Below are 20413 nucleotides of genomic sequence, written 5' to 3'. Positions count from 1 at the left end.
GGTTTCGCCGACGACATTGATATCATGGCACGTAACTTTGAGAGGATGGAGAAAGCCTACATAAGACTGAAAAGCGAAGCTAAACGCCGCCGTGCTAAACTGACTATCGCCGCCGTGCCAAACTGACTAGTTCGCCGCCGTGCCAAACTGACTATCTACAAAACGCTTATAAGACCGGTAGTTCTCTACGGGCACGGGACCTGGACGATGCTCGTGGAGGACCAACGCGCACTGGGAGTTTTTGAAAGGAAAGTGTTGCGTACCATCTATGGTGGGGTGCAGATGGCGGACGCTACGTGGAGGAGGCGAATGAACCACGAGTTGCATCAGCTGTTGGGAGAACCATCCATCGTTCACACCGCGAAAATCGGAAGACTGCGGTGGGCCGGGCCAGCCGTAGCCAGAATGTCGGACAGTAATCTGGTGAAACTGGTTCTCGACAACGATCCGACGAGAACAAGAAGGCGAGGTGCACAGCGGGCAAGGTGGATCGATCAGGTGGAGGACGATTAGCGGACCCTCCGCAGACTGCGTGGTTGGCGAAGTGCAGCCATGGACCGAGCTGAATGGAGAAGACTTTTATGTGCAGCACTGGCCACTCCGGCCTTAGTCTGATAATAAATAAAAAAATGTGCATAACTGCCCCCAAACTAGGTGTTGGTGGTGATTTCATCCACCGACCAACCCAGTTGATCCGGCAAGGTATAATAGCGATTCCGGCTCCTATTTGGTTTTAGTCGACCCAACGAAGTCGGTTAGTTCCTTCAAACCACCGACCGTGGAAAGTCAGCGGGAGAAGAGGAAAAAGCAGAAGGAGAATGTGGAAAAGAGGAAGGAACAGAAGAAAAAAGAAAACGTCGTTCTCCTCGGGAGAGAGTTAAAGGTGATGCCCTGATCGTAGAAGCGAGCGATAAAACGTCGTACGCAGCGATCCTGAAGAAGGTGAGAGAGGATCCGAAGCTAAAAGACTTGGGTGAGAAAGTGGTTTGAACTAGGCGTACCCAGATAGGGGTGTTGCTGTTCGAGCTGAAGAAGGATCCCACAATCAAGAGCTCGGCCTTCCGGGAGATCATTGCCAATTCATTGGGCAGTGACGGTAACGTAAGAGCTCTAACGCAGGAAGCTGTGGAAAGCAGAGACCTGGACGAGATCACGACGGAAGACGAACTGAGGGATGCACTGGTCTCACAATGCAAGCTGGGGGAAGTGCAAATAACGATTCGACTGAGAAGAGCGTACGGTGGCACACAAGTAGCAGCGATACGACTACCGACAGAGGCTGCCAACAAAATGGTGGAGGCGGGCAAGGTCGGTGTGCCCATTAAGATTCGCCCCACGAGTCACCAAGCAGATGGAGCGATACTTTAAATGCATGGTAGTAGTAGTAGTAAAATTCTTCTTTATTGTTTCATTTTCCGTTCTACAATTATTTTTTACATGTACAGTGCTCGGCCGGCTTGGCCCTCCAACTTCAATTTGATTTTTTTTGTTGTTTATATTGTTATTCAAGTTTTAAGATATGATATATCATGACGGCCTTTAGGAGGCGCTAGTGTGTTTTTAAAATTTGATAACCTAACTCTTTAAATGCATGGCATTTGGCCACCAGGCGAAACTGCAAAGGTCCGGATAGATCCGGTCTATGTAGGAAATGTGGTGAAGAAGGACACGTTGTAAGGGACTGCACGAAGCAACCAAGATGCCTGCTCTGCAAACCGGAGGACGGAAACGACCATACGACTAGTGGCTTCCAATGCCCTGTATACAAGAATGCGATGGCGGGCCGGGATTAATGGAGATCATCCAGTTAAATCTCAATCATTGCGACACCGCTGTAACAACCGACTAGCTCAGGGCTAGCTACTCTTAGGGCCGGCTACCACTTACTTTGGGAGAACTCACAACCACAACCGAAACAATGGGAGACCACGAAACACCAAGAATGGACCCTCCTTCCGTGAATAAAGACACTACAAAATATTCATTACATAGGTTTATTCATTTTTTTATTCTTTGTGGGAAAGGAGGGGTTGATAGGGATGTTCGTTGGGGCCCATGAGCATGCGAGAGAGAGGGAGGAATCATAAACGGTTACTTGCCAGTACTGGATCACCGGCGGGACGATGTACGAGGGTTCCGTTCTGCAGCATAGAGGATGTAGATGTCCGGAACGTAATTCCCGGCTGGTACCTGGACTGCACCCGTGGCAGCAACCATCGGATTTTGGGCTGTCTGCGAGCGGGGGTAATCCCACCGGACCTCACCTCCAAAACGTCGGTTGCCACACACCCACCACAACGACAATATCGTAGGGCTTGCCGGTCACCAGCCTATGAGCTCGTTCTTTATACGCCTTTCTGGGGGGGTCTTGATTTTCCCCTGTTCCCACTGGAGCTGACACCTGGAGCTGTTTTCTGGCCTTGGATCCGACGAGGTAGCAGGAAATTCCGTCGGGGCGATAAACTTTGCTTGCCGGGGTGACGTCCCCAGGCTCGTGAATGGGGCATCAACAATCGGATTTAAGACTGTCCGTGAGTGGGGGTAATCCCACCGGACCTAACAGCAGTCCGCACCTCCAAAGCTGTAGTTGCCACACACCCACCACGTAGGGATTGTAGATAACCTAAAAGTGTGTGGTGGTGTAAACAATGTTAATACAAATGTAATGTGGGATGTATTTGATGTTATCAAAGGATTACTGCTGTTAATCGTAAATAAATCGTTAGAAGAGGAGAATTTCCGAGTACTTGGAAAACATCGCTTATTGTTCCAATTTCAAAGGTTGCAAATTCAAAAAGTCCTGCTGATCGGCGAACAGTGAACATGCTACCGATATATGAAAAGGTCCTTGAAGTGATTGTTAAGGAACAACTTGATAAATATTTAGAAGAACATGAAATTTTGTTGAACGAACAATCCGGTTTCCGTAAGAAACACTCTTGTGAAACGGCACTCAATATATTATTGTATAAATGGAAAAGAGCAATAGACGACAAAAAAGTGATATTGGCAGTGTTTTTAGAATTAAAACGAGCATTCGAGACGATTGACAGAGCAAAACTACTGATGCTATTAAAGCGGATTGGGTTAAGTTAAGCTGAAATGGTTCGAAAGCTACTTAACGTCTAGACAACAGATGACGATATATAATGGGGCAGTGTCAAATCCTGTTAGTGTTGAGTTGGGGGTCCCACAAGGTAGTGTCTTGGGTCCATTATTGTTTATATTGTATATGAATGACATAAAAGAAACGCTAACCGTTGCTGAAGTGAACCTGTTCGCGGACGATACAGTGTTGTTCGTGATAGCTGATAGCATTCAAGAACCATATAGTTTACTTAGACCAGAGCTGAACAGGATGGCAGAATGGCTTAAGGAAAAGAAATTGATGTTGAATGTGAAGAAAACTAAATACATGATAATCAGAAATCAAAGGAAAACTGACAGCGAAGATTCAATAAGTATTGATGGTGAAGATATAGAACGTGTTGAAGTAACTAAATACCTTGGTGTAATGGTGGATGAAAAATTGAACTTTAAAGATCATGTAGACTACACAATTAGAAAGGCAGCACAGAAATTCGGGGTTCTTTGCCGAGTTAATGTTGATTTGACCATCGAGAACAAACTTATGCTGTATAAAACAGTTATTGCTCCACACTTTGAATAGTGTGCATCTATTCTATTCTTAGCAAACAAACAACAGAAACGAAGAATGCAGTTAATTCAGAACAAAGCTATGAAACTCATTCTTGAGTGCGATCGGATGACGCCAGTAACTTTCATGAGAGAATGCTTGCAATGGTTATCAGTTGAACAAAGAGTGCTATACAGCACAATGGTGTTGGTATTTAAAATTAATAACAGAATGACTCCAGAAAGTAACCGAAAATGTTAGATATGGTTCGGATGTACACGGATACTACACAAGAAGAGCATCGGATTTTAGACTTCCCAAATTCTCTATGACAACAACACAGAACACATTATTTTTTAAAGGATTCAAAATATTCAACAATTTACCGACACAATTAAAAATAGAAACAAACTTAACGACTTTCAAGAGAGAATGTTTGAAATTAATCAAATTAGGACATCCATCTTGAGCGCTTAAATAATAATGAATATCTATATATAAAATTAAGGTAATGATGGACGTACATGGAGTAAAATAATTAGTATATAAATAAAATTGAAACAATATAGAATTCTAAATATCTTAATGATAAATCGACTTGCTCAAACTATGTACGGGGGCAAGTGGAGGGCCATAAAAAAAAAGGGACTTCGACAAGGATCTTTTTATCGTTGCACTTCGAGCAGACAGCGGCGCTACAAATCTCGATGCAAATGAGCTGACAGAAACTCTTGCGAGGGCATGCGATGTGACGATGCCAAGGAGACTGGAGCCAAGGAAAAGCCGGCGGCTAAATTACTGGTGGAACGAAACTCTTGCTAGTCTTCGTGCTGCGTGTCTCAGAGCCAGAATACGCTTTCAGAGAGCAAGGTCTGAAATAGTCAGAGAGGAGCGTAAGATGATCTTCCGTGAAGCTAGATCGGCCTTCAAACGGGAGATTAAAGTCAGCCAATAAAACTGCTTCAAGGAATTGTGCCAGGAAGCTTACACTGATCCTTGGAGCAACGATTATCGTGTCGTAACAGCGAGGATCAGGGGTCCAGTGACGCCGGCGGAAATGTGTCCGGACAAGCTGAAGATCATCGTTGACGGTCTCTTCCCGCAACATGATTCTACGATGTGGCCGCCTACACTACACCCTACGCAGATGAAGATGGAGTAACCATTGCAAGTCTCCAACAACGAGCTGTCATCAGTGGCGAAAGGTCTGAAGATGAAGAAAGCTCCGGGTCCGGATGGAATTCCAAACGTGGCTCTAAAAACTGCGATACTGGCGTTTCCTGATTTGTTCGGGATGGTGCTGCAGAAATGCCTAGCAGACGGTAACTTTCCGGATAGGTGGAAGATCCAGAAACTAGTGCTGCTGCCGAAACCAGGGAAACCGCCGGGGAATCCAGCATCGTATAGGCCCATATGCCTGCTGGATACAATGGGGAAGCTTCTGGAAATGATTATTCTTAATCGGCTGACGCAGTTCACTGAGGGCGAGACCGGCTTATCGGAAAAGCAGTTCGGATTCCGAAAAGGCAGATCGACGGTGAATGCAATCAGGACGGTCATTGATTATTCCAAATCTAACTTAAATAAAGTTTCAATTCTATCGAATTCCAGCTGAAGACCTCCTCTCAAATTTGCATAGATTTCTATTTAATTCAACTTTGTTGACCACCCTATTGCACAATTGTCTTCCGATGGGCAGAACCAATTACAGCGGAAAAGTGCAATTTATCTCTCGTCTCTTTATGAGACAGCGAACCACATCCCTCGCATTCGATGGGTCTTGTCTTGTTGGGGTATAGAGTGTTAGTCGCCCATATGCAGACAGGTACCGATGCCTACATGTGCGTGTGGTGTGTCTCGAACTCGCCGCGCTCGAACAAGTGTGATCCGTGTAATGCTAAATTAATTGTCTGGCCGGTTGTTGGTTGCTCGCGGGTGGAAGATTGTTTTACATGTGTCCGCGGGAACTACCGTAATACGAGCTTTGCTCTGGCGATCGCAAACTGCCCGGGACGACGTCCAACAACCTATGTACCGAAATGGATCCCAGCGTGTGACAATTTCATTTATAGACTCGTGTCGCGATGGTTCATTGCGGAAATTGACGGGTTCCACAAGCGCAATTGATTTAGTGGTTTAGGGTCTAGAGAAGAAAGAGTTGTACTGTGTGAATGCTGAGTTTGATTATAAATGATCCGGTTCTTTACGGGAGTACCCAAATGAATCCTATCAAAAGTAAAAGAAGAAATTGTGGCTTGGTTTTACTTGGTAATTCTAGCGGCGAACCCGCTGCTGGAAAAATTAACCGACGTAGTTTCGTATATAGTAGAATTTCTCCATCCATCCACCTATCCAGTGTGAAATCCATCGATTTTTCTTATTGATTATAAAATGATTTGTTTATCGGCTTTATCGGTCATTTCTACTCAAAGTATGAGGGAGTAGATAATCGAAATCACTTATTGATTATAGGTATATCAGACTTTACTTTTTTAAATTGGCTAACCGATTATTCTTCTTCTTCTTATTTGCATTACATCCCCACACTGGGACAGAGCCGCCTCGCAGCTTAGTGTTCATTAAGCACTTCCACAGTTATTAACTGCGATGTTTCTAAGCCAGGTTACCATTTTTGCATTCGTATATCATGAGGCTAGCACGACGATACTTTCATGCCCAGGGAAGTCGAGACAATTTCCAATCCGAAAATTGCCTAGACCGGCACCGGGAATCGAACCCAGCCACCCTCAGGAGGGCTAACCGATTACCAATTAATTATTTTACATCCTTAAAAATCATAGATTGTCAATTTCAACTGTTTTCACATAAGATTTTATTTAAATGAGAGATTTTAATTTCTTTCGGCACGTTTCAATAACGCAATGGCACGAATAGACAATGTAATGTAAGTATAAAACTATAATAAAACTAACTTTAGATACTGCTAGTTTATAAAAAGGAAGCAGCTATTTCAATCAAGTCATTTAGTCAAGTGTTCAGCCTTGTCAGGCTGCTAATAATGAAGTCGATTACCAGCAATTATTTTTTGACAACCACTTCGAATTTTTCATTTCTCAAAGTTCGCCTTTTAACCGCGTATATGTACTTAAGTAGGGACCCTCAATGAGAGGCACTCATGTTTGGCAGGCATGGCGTGTGGCCCTCGCACTGATGCTGTCTGGTAAGGCTAGAAATTTTCTCAACAGACTGTGGGTAAGTCATGAGAAGGAGTGTGCTATGAAACAAAACAAAAAAACAAAACCTTTTTCGGGGAGGCCATTCCTCAACTAATGCTATATGTGCTGTGTTGTCGTAAGAGCGCGCACGCGCTTCCAGACGACGATGATGGCCATCATAAACATCTAGCACTTTTTTGATTGATGTTTATCGCAGTGTCGATCAAGGAGAGTTTCGCGCATATCTGATCTCGAGGTCAAACCTAATGGCTGTGCCACTTCTTAGGAGCTGCTCCGATATATTACGTCGTTACATGCGGTATACACTACACATCAAACAATTTAAGCTGAATAAGTCAGTTTTGTAGATGTAGAAGACTATTTTTGATCGAAAAGTACTCTAGCTTCCAATGTTTGTTGCGTCGTAATGGTGGAGAATAGGAGGGCTGAGAAGCTTTAGTATGAAGTGCATCAGGGCACTTCTTGCCTTTCTCGTATACTAAGTATAAGTAAAGGCTATATGATCACTCCAAAACCAAACTTTTGATAGAAGCCTCGGAGACCCATCGTGTTATCGACTCAGCTCGATGAATTGAGGTGATTTCTGTTATGTGTGTTGTGTATGTGTGTACATATCTGTACAAAATTTTGTAGACACATTTTTTGGAACTTAGCATTGGCCGAATTACATTGCGTAGAATATATTCAACAAGTTCCTTTCGACGGGGAATCCTGTATCATTGTTTGCTATTGAAAATTGGGCAGATCGGACTATGAGATCAGAAGTTATGGCCAAAATACTATTTTCTATGCGCAAAACGCGCTAAAAAACACTCACTCATATTTTTAAGGCATTCTTTTACGAGAAAGGTACCAATACCGCCAGGTGGATCAATCAGTTTTTTTTTAGAATTTATATGCATAAGCTAATATCTTGAGAAATACCGAAATAACACAGTTTGGTTGGTATGTAACTCTTTGAAATCAAGAGGAAGAATAAATTCACTGATCTTGAAAAGTCTCCGTCTTGAAAGTTAACCTGCTGAAGGAACATTTTGGGTCTCTGCAATCCGGCGAAGAATCCGGTTATTTCGATAGGTCCGTAAAAAAATGCTGCTAAATGCTGAACAGCAACTTCTATCCATACCTTCCTGTTTTTGCCAGCCGGTGGGGGCTTCAAATATATATATAAGACCTCTTCATGTTTTCATAAAGTATCAAAAATTCAATCGGTCAGCCCAGAATCACAATTCTTATGCTAAAATAAGTCTCCTGTCAAATTTTCAGCTAACTCGGATAAAATTTCGAGGTGGCTCAAGTCGATTTAGTGTTTTCGGGCTATTTTCAATTTTGGAAAAAATCTAACAAGAGATATAAACGTCGAAAACTATCGCAACAACCTTTATACGGAAGCTTTTGGTGTGCTTCGAACAACTTGTTTGAAGAAAACCTAATGTGCAAATTTACGACAAACGTTCAGCTTCTGATTTTTAAAAAATTAACGGTAAATCACACATGGGCAATTATGTAACTCAAATTTCCAGGGATAAAAGAGGAATAATAATATAATAAATTAGCAATCATTTGTCATAAATTCAAGAATTTTGTAGAACAACGACGTTTGGGTGAAAGAATCACTAAAACATTTTCCGTAGATATTTAAAAGGAATTTCCGAAGGAATTTCTATGGGAATTTCGAGTCAATTTCTAAAGGATCTTATGAAGAAATCCCAAAATAAACTTCCCAAGAAGATTTCCTGAAGGAAGTACTTAAGGGGTTCTAGAAGGAAATTCTGAAATAGTTCTTAGTTTCAAATATTAAAAATAGTTTCTTGGTTATAATGTGGCTCCTCTACAATAAGCATTGCATATCCTCGCCTTGAAGCAATAACGATGGTATAGACGTTTTAGTCTATATTTAAATGATCAATCGCTCATTTTGAGTGATTGATTGTTTATGCTCACGATGGATGAACAATTCAACACGTATTCCAAAAGATGATTAGAAAATGATAATGCTGTTGTATATAGAAATATCCGGAATACTGGTAAAATAGGAGTTGCATAGATTTCCACACCGCTTTCCATGGTGAATCTCGTTATATGTTCAGATTACCTCACCCAGCTAACACAAATTCTTTCTCGTGTTAATTGTGGAGACGCAGAGGTACTCTCGATCTCTAGTAGTAACAAAAACCACACACTAACCTTTTCTTCCTTTCCCAACTGATTGTAAGGACTTGGCCGGCCTAATTGATCAAAATTCGTGAGCGTGCACTTCGAGAACAGATGGTAAATGCCAACCACTATTCATTTGGATCGGAGTGCAATTCGCACCAGCTCTGATCCATCACGGAGTAGCAACCATTGACATCTACAGTAAGTCTAAGCTAAGCTCAACTGTATGGCCAGTGTCTCGTACTCGACTCAGTTAATTTTTTTCTATATATCTGCTCGGATACAGGGTGTATAAAATGAAAATTCCAACCGTAACCGTTACGGCATTATGTAAGATTCTGAATTTTATAGCGCCTTCATCCTTCGATGTATTTTTGAGATTTATAAATCAATAGACTCGGAAACTTTCCTTCAATTTGTCAGTTTTATTGAAACTTTTGATTATAAACGTTAAACTATTTGCCTTTCTCGGTAACTATCTTCGGTAGGTTACTTTACTAGGGTTGCGCTAGTTAACTTTCTTCCTCCGGGATATCGTTCTGCTAAGACTGCTTTATTCATACGAGACTGCTTTATAACTGTTTATGACTGCTTTATGAATCGAGTAAACAATCGATGATCCATTCGTCCATTCAGCGGAATCCCAATCTGGGTCATCAGCTAATGCACGAAAACGGATTTCCGCACTGTTCGAACGAATCATGTACATTTACATCAAATATCATGCACATAATTGGAGCATGATAAACGATATAAATTTACATTTCTTTTTATTTTTACATCACTTGTCGTCATCTCAAATTTATGTATATATCTTTGGGTTGTTGATTTTTTTCGGTGAAAAACGACACACACAATTCCCGTTTTTTAATAACGTTTCGGCTTACTCCATTCAGCCATCATCAGATCTGCGAAAATGTTTTATTAATTACTTTTAGTTAAATACAATTTTCTTTTTCACCCACTTACATTGAAAAAAACGTTTACATCCCACCAGTGTGGTCTAATAACTAACCCGCCTTTTACTCGATCTAACACTATCAGCTCCTATGTGTGTATTGCACCATGTGCGTCATCGTCGAGAAATCGTTGGAAACGAGAATCAACGAACATAGAACCAGCATAAGAAAGAAGGAGTCGAGGACGGGTCTTGCGCAACATCATTTGACAGACGGACACAATTTTGATTTCAACAATACAACTATATTGGAACAAATCGAAAACCAGGAGAGCAGGTTAATCGCGGAGGCTTTCCACATAAAGCTGATGGACAATGACGTGACGGTAAATCTGCAACGAAAATGCGGTGGTATAGACTCGGCCTACAACGCAATAATGTGCAAAATACGATCGTTGATCAGGCGAACGTCAACTCGGCAGCGACGATGACGCACATGGTGCAATACACACATAGGAGCTGATAGTGTTAGATCGAGTAAAAGGGGGGTTAGTTATTAGACCACACTGGTGGGATGTAAACGTTTTTTTCAATGTTAGTGGGTGAAAAAGAAAATTGTATTCAACTAAAAGTAATTAATAAAACATTTTCTCAGATCTGATGATGGCTGAATGGAGTATACCGAAACGGTATTGAAAAAACGGAAATTGTGTGTGTCGTTTTTCACCGAAAAAAATCAACAACCCAAAGATATAAAAATTCACGGTGACCAAAACCCTAAACTAAACAAATTTATGTGTTGTTTTAAATTTACATGTTCTGTTTTATGCTATATAAATAAAAAACGGTTAACATGAGAATCGAACTCAGGTCCGCAGAGTGACAGCCCTTTCTGATACCACTCTACCGTCTTCACTTCTTGAAACGAACGTTGCCCAAAGAGTAACAGGTTCTGAGTAATGGCGATTCAAACATACAGTATCGAACTCATCGTGATCGGGTTCTGGCTAGGTAATGTAAATTTACATGCTCTGAGTAAGCGCATGCGCATCGTCAAGGGGAAATATCTGACTGGATGAAGTGCAAGAATTTGAAGTTTTTCTATCTATTTAATTAAGCACCGATGAAATGCAGCATCATGGATGCTGCTTTGCAGTCGTAATGAAAATTTTTCACTTAAGTATGACGGCGGTCGAAAACGAAGGTTTCCTGCTGCATTTGCAGATGCCTTGATGGAATATTGGAATTATTTGTTTTGTTTACATTCTACCGAGATCGTCGCAAGCGTGGCCATCTTTTGTTTCAGTTCACATAATTTCATGTAAACTTAATGGTTTATAAATGAATTTTCAGGGTGAATAACGTATTGTTTTCAACAGAGTGTAATAAGAATGGTAATGTGATGTATTTATACGGTTTAATTCATGCTCTGTTTATGTGCATGATTTTCAACGCATAATTACATTGAGAGAACGATTACATGAACTGCATTTACATCAGTTTTATTGATTACATTACCAGTAAAAGTCATTTTTTTTGCAGTGCGGATAAACTGACACGGTTGACAAAGCGACGATGGATCGGATGATGTGCGTAGTTCGAGTTTCAGGGGCATTCTCGAGTCCCTTCGAAACCCGCAGAGGGTTACGGCAAGGTGATGGTCTTTCGTGTCTGCTATTCAACATCGCTTTGGAAGGGGTAATACGAAGAGCAGGGATTATCACGAGTGGTACAATTTTCAAAAAGACCGTCCAGCTATTTGGGTTCGCCGACGACATAGATATTATGGCACGTAACTTTGAGAAGATGGAGGAAGCCTACATCAGACTGAAGAGGGAAGCCAAGCGGATCGGACTAGTCATCAACACGTCGAAGACGAAGTACACACACCTAAAAATAATCATGTAATTTTAGGTGTTGCGACAACTACATATACGAGCGTCACTTTTGACGTAAAATTAAATGATGCAGTGCAGCGCTCTAGCCAGTGCCTCACCACCGTGTTTAAATAGCTCTCCTGGTCAACCCCAGGGGCTTTGTTGTTTTCCAACCGACCAATCTCCTACTGGATTTCCTAGATATCCGGAGCTGGTAAAATTATGTCCAGCGCGCGATCTCTTACGACCATCACCATACCGCCATCTTCGTCTGCCACATCGCCATTCAGGTGTTATTCATAGTGCTGCTGCCACCTTTGGATCACCCCACGCTCGTTCGTAAGAAGGTTCCCGTTTATGTCCTTACACATATCAGGCTGTGGAACGTTGCCCTTGAACGTGAACTGTTCAACTTCTCATAGAACTTTCGTGTGTTATTAGCGCGGAAAATCGAGTTGTGTGTGTTTCACGCCCGTTTATATCGTACCTCGTTCGCCCTCGTGCAGTGTTGCAGCAATCTTGCCCATGCTGCGTTCTTCTCTTCCACTAACTGCTTACATGCGCCGTCATACCCGTCGTTTCCCTGATCCGGGGGCACCGTGCCTAGTGCAGCGGTTGCGGTGCTACCAATCGCGGATCGAATATCTCTCCATCCATCTTCAAGAGACGCTGCGCCTAGCTGCTCTTCCGTTGGGATTGCCGCTTCCAGCTGCTGCGCGTATTCTTGGGCTAGTCTACCGTTTTGTAGCCGCGGCGTCCAACTTCAACGCGTGTTGTGCACCGTCGAGAGTTTTGAGCGCAGGCATACTGCAACGAGGTAGTGGTCGGATTCAATATTCGCACTACGGTAAGTGCGGACATTCGTGATGTCGGAGAAGAATTTACCGTCGATTAGAACGTGGTCGATTTGGTTTTCCGTCTCTTGGTTAGGTGATCTCCATGTGGCCTTGTGGATATTTTTACGGGGAAAGAAGGTGCTTCGGACTACCATTCCGCGGGAGGCTGCGAAGTTCATGAATTGTTTGCCGTTGTTGTTCGATACGGTGTGCAGACTATCCGGTCCGATGACCAGTTTATACCAACATTTCCTTCCTTCCTACCTGTACGTTCATATCGCCGATGACGATTTTGACGTCCCGCAGTGGGCATCCATCGTATGTCTGCTCCAGCTGTGCGTAGAACGCTTCTTTCTCGTCGTCGGATCTCCCTTCGTGTGGGCAGTGCACGTTGATGATGCTATAGTTAAAAAAAAACGGCCTTTTATCCTCAGCTTGCACATACTTGCGTTTATTGGCTGCCATCCAATCACGCGTTGGCGCATCTTACCCAGCACTATGAAGCCGGTTCCCAGCTCGTTGGTGGTGCCACAGCTTTGGTAGAAGGTAGCCGCTCGATGCCCGCTTTTCCACACTTTCTGTCCTGTCCAGCAAATCTCCTGCAGCGCCACGACGTCGAAGTTGCGTAATTCATCGTAGATCATCCTGTCGCAACCTGCGAAACCTAGCGACTTGCTAGGTTCCATGTTCCAAGCTTCCAATCGTGATCTTTTATTCGTCGCCTAAGTCTTTGCCGATTATATCGAGTCGTATTATCTTTTATATTGTTCATAATTATTGGTTTTCCAGGCGGCTTATTGGGCCTGCGCAAACCTCCTGTCTCGTTAGAGGGCCGTCGTGTCAGGTCTGTTTTGTGTCCCACCTGACACCAGGACTTGGGCTTGTGCGCTTTGAGCGGCACATGGTTGCTTTGGTGGGGCCTACTGGTGGATACATGCAGATTTTTATAGGAATTTCACAGGGCCCACTGTCAAACCACACCACATCCTAGGCAAGCCTCATAACTCGCAGATAGCCTGGGGAGGGATCGTCAAGTAATATTTGTACTGAACGTTGACGTATTGATTGCTAGTTCATAACTGAAGGTGCTACAGGACATTAAGCGAAAACTGTCGGTGCAGTTCGAGATGACTGAATGAGGTGACTGAGGTGAGGCAGTTTCTGGGCATGACGATCCAGCGGGATTTCAAGGCAGGCATCCTTATAATCAGCCAACGGTAATACCTGGAAGGATTGCTCAAGCGCTTCGGCATGAGCGAATACAAGCATAGGTCGACGGCGATTGAGAATCGGCTGAAACTTAGTAAAGTTGACGAAAAGCTGAGAACCGAAAAACTGTATCGAGAGCTTGTCGGCTGTTTTATGTACGCGTTACTTACAATCAATTTCAAGCGTGCCCTAGCGATGAACATTGGAACTACTTGGAGGAGATTCTCAAATACATTAAAGGGACACTAGATGTTGGGCTGGTCTATTGAAGACAGAACGCTTCACTGCTGCAGATTGGACCAATATCAACGTAGACAGGCGATCTGTTAGCGGATTTGTATGCAAGGTGTATGGGTGCACCATAAGCTGGACGACTCGTAAGCAACAAACCGTGGCGTTATCGTCCACCGAAGCTGAATTAGCAGCACTCTGACCATTTGCTACGTTATCTGGATAAAGAGGCTACTTTGGCGTTCTGAAAAGAAAAACTATTCAAGCGATACCGGTCTTTGCGGATAACTAGTCCACAATTAGTATAGCCGAGGACTCTAAGGACACGAAATTCCACTTCATACGTGACGTTGTGCAGCGTGGGTAAATCGCTATCCGGTATGTAAGATCATCGGATCAACAGGCGGACATCATGACAAAGGGCTTGCCGGTGACCGCCTTCAGAGCACTCTGCGCCAAGCTGGGACTAGGACGTACAGGAGACTACTGTGGTTAAGCAGGGGTGTTAAGTGTAACCAACGTATGTCCCCACTTAGTTCTGCTCTTATGAACAGATCTTTTCTGTACCTACTTTTCTACACCTTTTTGACGTCTCAAAGGGACAAAAAAAAATGTTAAAAGTAAAACACGTTTTGTGGAATGAATCGTTTCTGAAATTAATTGCGGTTTTTATGAAATTATTTCTTCCTGGCCTATCCGAAACTATTTCAAAACATAGCGTTTTGAAGGTGTCATGCGAAGACGATTTTCAACAGATCCAGTAAATTTATTTGTTTTGCGGATGATATGAATATTGTCAGCCAAACATTTGCAATGGTGGAAGAACTATACACCAGCCTGAAACGTTAAGCAACAAAGGTTCGACTGATGGTTGAAGACAAACTGCATGCTAGTGGGCGGAACCAAGCAGAGGAGGGCCCGCCTGGGAAGCAATGCTGCGATTGACGGGGATACTTTCGAGGTGGTCGATGAATTCGTCTACCTTGGATCCTTGCTAAATAATATTGGTCGTAAAATACGAAGGCGCAGTATCTGTGGAAGTCGAGCCTACTACCACTTGTGGTGTTAAATCGTTGATTCAGTGTTATCTGTTTAGATATCTAACATTAATAAATTAAATGAATGAGGTGACGTTTCTCAAAAAATTTAACTTTGTCCGCGTACTGTTGGATATTTCAGCCTTCTAGTCATAAGTTACTTAAAACTGACATTTGTATAAGGCTAACAAATATATACTCGAATACTCGTTAACTTTACAAAAGCCGTTCTGTTTAAACTAAACATCGCCTATCTGAGCGCTACCGCAACGACCGAAGATCCCAATCGCAGAGCCTTATCACATAATGCAAGCCTCCTCCAATTCGGTATTGTTCGCGGCAGATGGCGCATATCAGCATTGTTGCTGCGCTTACAAGCCCATTCGTTCCCAGGAGGAGCCAAGCGATACCTGCACATAAATTTGAACCCCGCTGCGATCTCAAGTTGCTGCCAAAGTACTTTCGATGTCTTGCACCTTCCTCCTGCCGCTTGCTTCCTCGGTCTTAGCATTTTTGCTGAATCATATTTCTGGTGCACCCTCGCCCTATCATCGTGTTGACAATGTGCGGGTCATTCGGAAACTACCGGAGCGGATTTGGGTGCAGTTTCGACTTTCTGTTGATCCATCACAGTTTCATGATCAAATAAATAGATTTACTTGTGAGTTAGTACTATAGCATTTAATCCAAGTTCAATGTTCGAAGGCCCAGTTATTCTTTCCTGTTTTTGAATTTCGTCTTTTAGTATCTTTGCACTTGGATTTTCGAGTTACCCATATAATGTACGTATTTCTTGAATGACCTTCGAAAACAACACCACCAGAAGCAAATGCAGCAGCTGAAAGTAATAATAAATGCTAAACTTTACGGGCGACCATTGGCGATCTGATAAATCTGTATGGACCCCATCGTCGTTGTCGCCGCCGCCGTCGTCGTCGTCATCATCGCTGATCCTGATGGCCAGGACGGTCCCGCGTGGCGTGGATATCAAATGAAGATTTCATATCCACCACCACCACCAGGTCACAGGCAGCAGAGCAGATCGTCGTCATCGGAGTTGGAGTGGAGAGTGCGCGATTGCGCGCAACAGTCACACGGTGTCTATTGTTGTCTGGATTGGGCTCGGTCACCAGTTAGCGGGCAGTCCACAGTCGAAGCAGCAGGCATCGTTGGCGACAACGACGTCGACGGAGGGCGTGGATCCGGGGGGAAATATATATCGCGATATCGTTTATTACAAGATTTTAGCAAATCGCTTTTCTTTGGTGATGTTGTACTTTCGAACAGCAACAACAGTAGAACAATATCTTGTTGATATTTTTTGATGGGGTATTCGGTATCTGAGCGAGGGTGGTTGGTACAAACATACTTACAGCTGAATGGTAAAAATGTCCATGGAAACCATTTCAATTGAGACTTGTGGCAGGCGATTGCTAGTGGTTTGCTACATTTGGGTAAAGTTATGTTTAGTTATTGGACCTAATGAAATAGTTGAAATGTGGAGCCGAATTAAAAGCCAGCACCGTAACCAGTCATGATTGAGCATTTCGCAATAAAGGTAACTGTAGATCGCAAAAGATATTTAAATTTAAATCATTCACACCATTCGAGGGATAGAAATCACAATATAAAACTGACACATCTGTGTTTGCCTTACTCTGGCAAAAGATTTATTAGGCAGTTAGTTTGCACAAGCGGGAACAGATTCTACTAAAACAAACTTTATTCATTTACTCTTCGCAGCATATGCGTCACGATGGATTCGATTAGGCACAAATAGGCTGATATGAAAAGAATGAGAAGATTGCGAATTGAAGCTATGGGTTGTTAATATGAGTCAACGTCGATAAACTTTATTCAACATATGTTAGAAATTTCAATAAAAAAAATCAGTAAAATTTGAATTGGCTGTATATCATCATTATAAAACATTTGATCAAATAGTATTTTATCGTTGATAAACACTAACGGATATAAAAGCAAGCTGCCTTTTTCTCCGAGGCCAGTTAAGTATTAACCGTCTTAGAAAAAATGAAGTTCCTAGCCGTACTCGCTGTGGGTGCACTTATTTGTGCTACCTTTGGGACCGCCGAATCCAAAACATTTAGTGAATGTGAATTGGCTAAGCTTTTGTATAGAACATACAAATACGACAAAACCAAAGTGAACAATTTTGTCTGCCTGGCACGGGCGGAAAGTTCCCTCGATACGAGCAAAACCAACAAGAACAGCAATGGGTCCACTGATTATGGACTGTTTCAGATCAACAACAAGTACTGGTGTTCAGCATCGGGTTATTCATCTAGCAATGACTGCAAGGTTTCTTGTTCCGGTGAGTGGAGAAATTTCTCATTGTGACTATAAACAGTTTATTGAGAGGTGAACAATTTCAGATCTTTTATCGAACGACATCACCAAAGCGGTTAATTGTGCAAACACAATATACGCACGCCATGGATATTCCGCCTGGTATGGATGGAAATCCAAATGCAGCAGTGGCGTGAAGGACCTTTCATCGTGTATGTAATAAGATGACGAACAGCAATCAAATTGTATTCGTTGAAATAAAGCACGGCTAGTCCCATCACATTTCTTTTCACCTATCTCGTGTAGCTATTTTGTGCCATTGTTTTGAATTTTATATAAAGCTGATACGCTCAAATTTATTGTCTTAAATATAAATGTTTAAACGCAAATACGTGCAACCGTTTGAGCTTTCGTTTTTACAACCGAAAATTTCCTACACTGAAAACCAAAACTACCCAAAAGTGGGTTGTTTGCACTCAAAACCGTGGTTTGGGCCAATAACCCAAATTTGAGTAAAATGACTTTTCTGACACTAGGTAGTTTGCCTTTAATCCCATGTAAACAATTTACCCAAAGCTGAGTTTAATTTATCCAAAGCGGACCTTGATCAACCCAAAATAGAAAATATTGAATTTACTCAAATTTGGGTTATTGGGCTAGTTTTGATAGCAATCATGGGAAAAAAAGGGAAAACTACCCAAATTTGGGTAAATTTTTTCTGCGGTATTCTCAATAGTGCGTATATTGAACTCAAAGTTTGGGTTGATTTATCTGTCCGTGTAGAATGGTTCGCAATCCGAATTCATTTTCTTCCATAAACAATGTCGGCGCTTATCCTCACAGACAAACACACATAACACTCAGCGAATTTTCATCGTTCTTCACATAATCAACGTTGCATTTAAATACCCCTTAGATGCAGGACCGGATTTAGCCGGAAGGGGGCCTCGGGGCCGACAGCTTGTGGGGGCCCTAAAATGTACAAAAAATATTGGTTTTGGTACATAAGATTTGTGGGGGCCCGGGGCCACGCCCCCCCGGCCTCCCGCTAAATCCGGCCCTGCTTAGATGACTAAACGACCACCGGACCGGGGTGGTTCAATTGGTTTTGTTTGCGTTTGACGTTTGCTGATTGCCACCGTTTGAATTGCGTTTAGCCAAGCATAGTGAAAACAACGCGATTGCATTAGTAATTTTTGGGCGATGATTTTTCGCGCTATATGTTCAAAGGATTGAGTCTGTATTAACCTTTCCAGAGACAATAATTGTGCTTGGAATCAAAACTATCAACGTCATACGCATACCCGAGGACAGATAATGAAGATATCATCCAACCAGCGCCAAGCCCTACTTGGAATTCAAACTTCCGCCTTATTCCCACTGTCCTCCGCCCAGGAATAACCGAAGGGCTGCAAGCTGGCTGGGTCATGTCAGGCAAGAGTTGTTTGCACTCCCTCGCTCGCGCACGGCAATTAATTTGGACTGCCGTTGCAGTTTCCCAGGCCTCGATAGCGCGATCGGCGAAAACCAATAAGGCGCCCCGGTAGTTTGCTTTGCTGGATGGCTGCCCGGTGCAAATAAATAAGAAATCGATGCTTTAATTTCACATCGAACCAGCAACAGCAGCAGCGCTTTATGAGCAGTGCCGTTGTTGTTTTATTCTCGCTCGGTACCGATGTGAGAACGCTGCAAACTTCGTACACAATTCATTAATTTATTGGTTAGGAGTCTCGTTTGGTGGAAAATATTGATTTTATGACGGTAATAATGCCAGCTTTATGGAGCCTTGAAATGAAGTTATAAATTTGTTTTAATACTCACGAAAGCACTCTACCATTAACAATTGATCCCGACCGTGGCTTTGTAGGGTATTGGGCTTAGAGATCGATCTAAAATAGTTTTAACTTATCTTCTATTTTTTTCAGTCTAAGATATTCTAACGGGTTTATATATCTTCAAACATTAAGAACAACCAAATGTCTGAATCTGGCGAGAAAATTTCATTTTCTGCCGTTGAATGGCTTCAGACGCTATTATGGTGTATACATTTTCTGCCGCAATCATGGGCGACGGCCATGACCACTGCCGACGCTATCTTTGCTATTTAATTTTCTGTCACATTGAATAAAATTCGTCTCGAATCAACTCTTTTCCATTTGATATGGTGGCTCTGAGAAAAGAATCCTCCCCCATAAAGAATTATAAATTTTCCATAAAAAATAGGAAAAAGCAAAAATTGCAATTATAAAAGAAAAAAAAAACATAAAGAAATAAAAAAATTCCATTGAAAAAAATATAAAATTTTCATAAAGAAATCAATATTAACAATAACAAAATTTTCTACAAAATAAATATATTTTTTCTACAATAAATTATAAACTTTCAATAGAAAAATCAAAAAAGAGCAAAAAAAATGCGAAAATTTTTATAAAGAAATATAAAAAACGCAATAAAACTAAGCATTTTTCCAAAGATGACCTCTTTTTTAGATTTAATTTTTATTTTTTATTGCTCTTTTTTAAATTATTTTGAGGATTTTTTTAAAATTTTTTTATGGAGACAAAATATTTATTTTGTGATTTTTTTTAAAATTGTTTATTGCTAATATTGATTTATTTCTGGAAATTATATATTTTTTCAATAAAATTTTTTGATCTCTTTATGAAAAAATTTTCTTCTATAATTGCTATTTTGCATTTACAAGTCTTTTTTTTTAATTGTGGAAAATTCTCAATTGTTCAAGGAACTTTTGCATTATTCAGGGAAATTTTGTATTTATTTATTGGCAATTTCCTAATTTTTTATTGTTTTATGGAAATTCGATTTTGCTGCCCTTTTTGACAACCACTTACAGCAACAAAACCAGAATATTTTACTTACTGGTGATAACTCTATGATTTATCACAAATTTCAGAAAACAGCTACACGATGACTTACATCCCGCAAAGCGCGCCACCCTAGCCAACAACTGGAATTGAAATTGTGCAATAACCACGCCGACGGCTCCTTTCCAGTCACTAACAGCAT

At 41.9% G+C, this 20413-nt stretch overlaps 1 protein-coding gene across 1 annotated transcript; it reads left to right on the top strand.

The window, feature by feature from the left end:
• The first annotated feature begins 17110 nt into the window (after nt 1–17110).
• On the top strand, nt 17111–17696 carry LOC134223248 (lysozyme-like). The gene is made up of 2 exons (XM_062702391.1): nt 17111–17411; nt 17473–17696. The coding sequence occupies exons 1-2, from the start codon at nt 17111–17113 to the stop codon at nt 17604–17606; spliced, it is 435 nt and encodes a 144-aa protein (XP_062558375.1). The 3' UTR covers nt 17607–17696.
• Nucleotides 17697–20413: the final 2717 nt, after the last annotated feature.

Source organism: Armigeres subalbatus, chromosome 3, assembly GCF_024139115.2.
Source record: "Armigeres subalbatus isolate Guangzhou_Male chromosome 3, GZ_Asu_2, whole genome shotgun sequence".
In the NCBI taxonomy this organism is placed as follows: domain Eukaryota; kingdom Metazoa; phylum Arthropoda; class Insecta; order Diptera; family Culicidae; genus Armigeres; species Armigeres subalbatus.
Note: the sequence above shows the minus strand (reverse complement) of the source record. Positions and strands in the feature narration are given on the sequence as shown.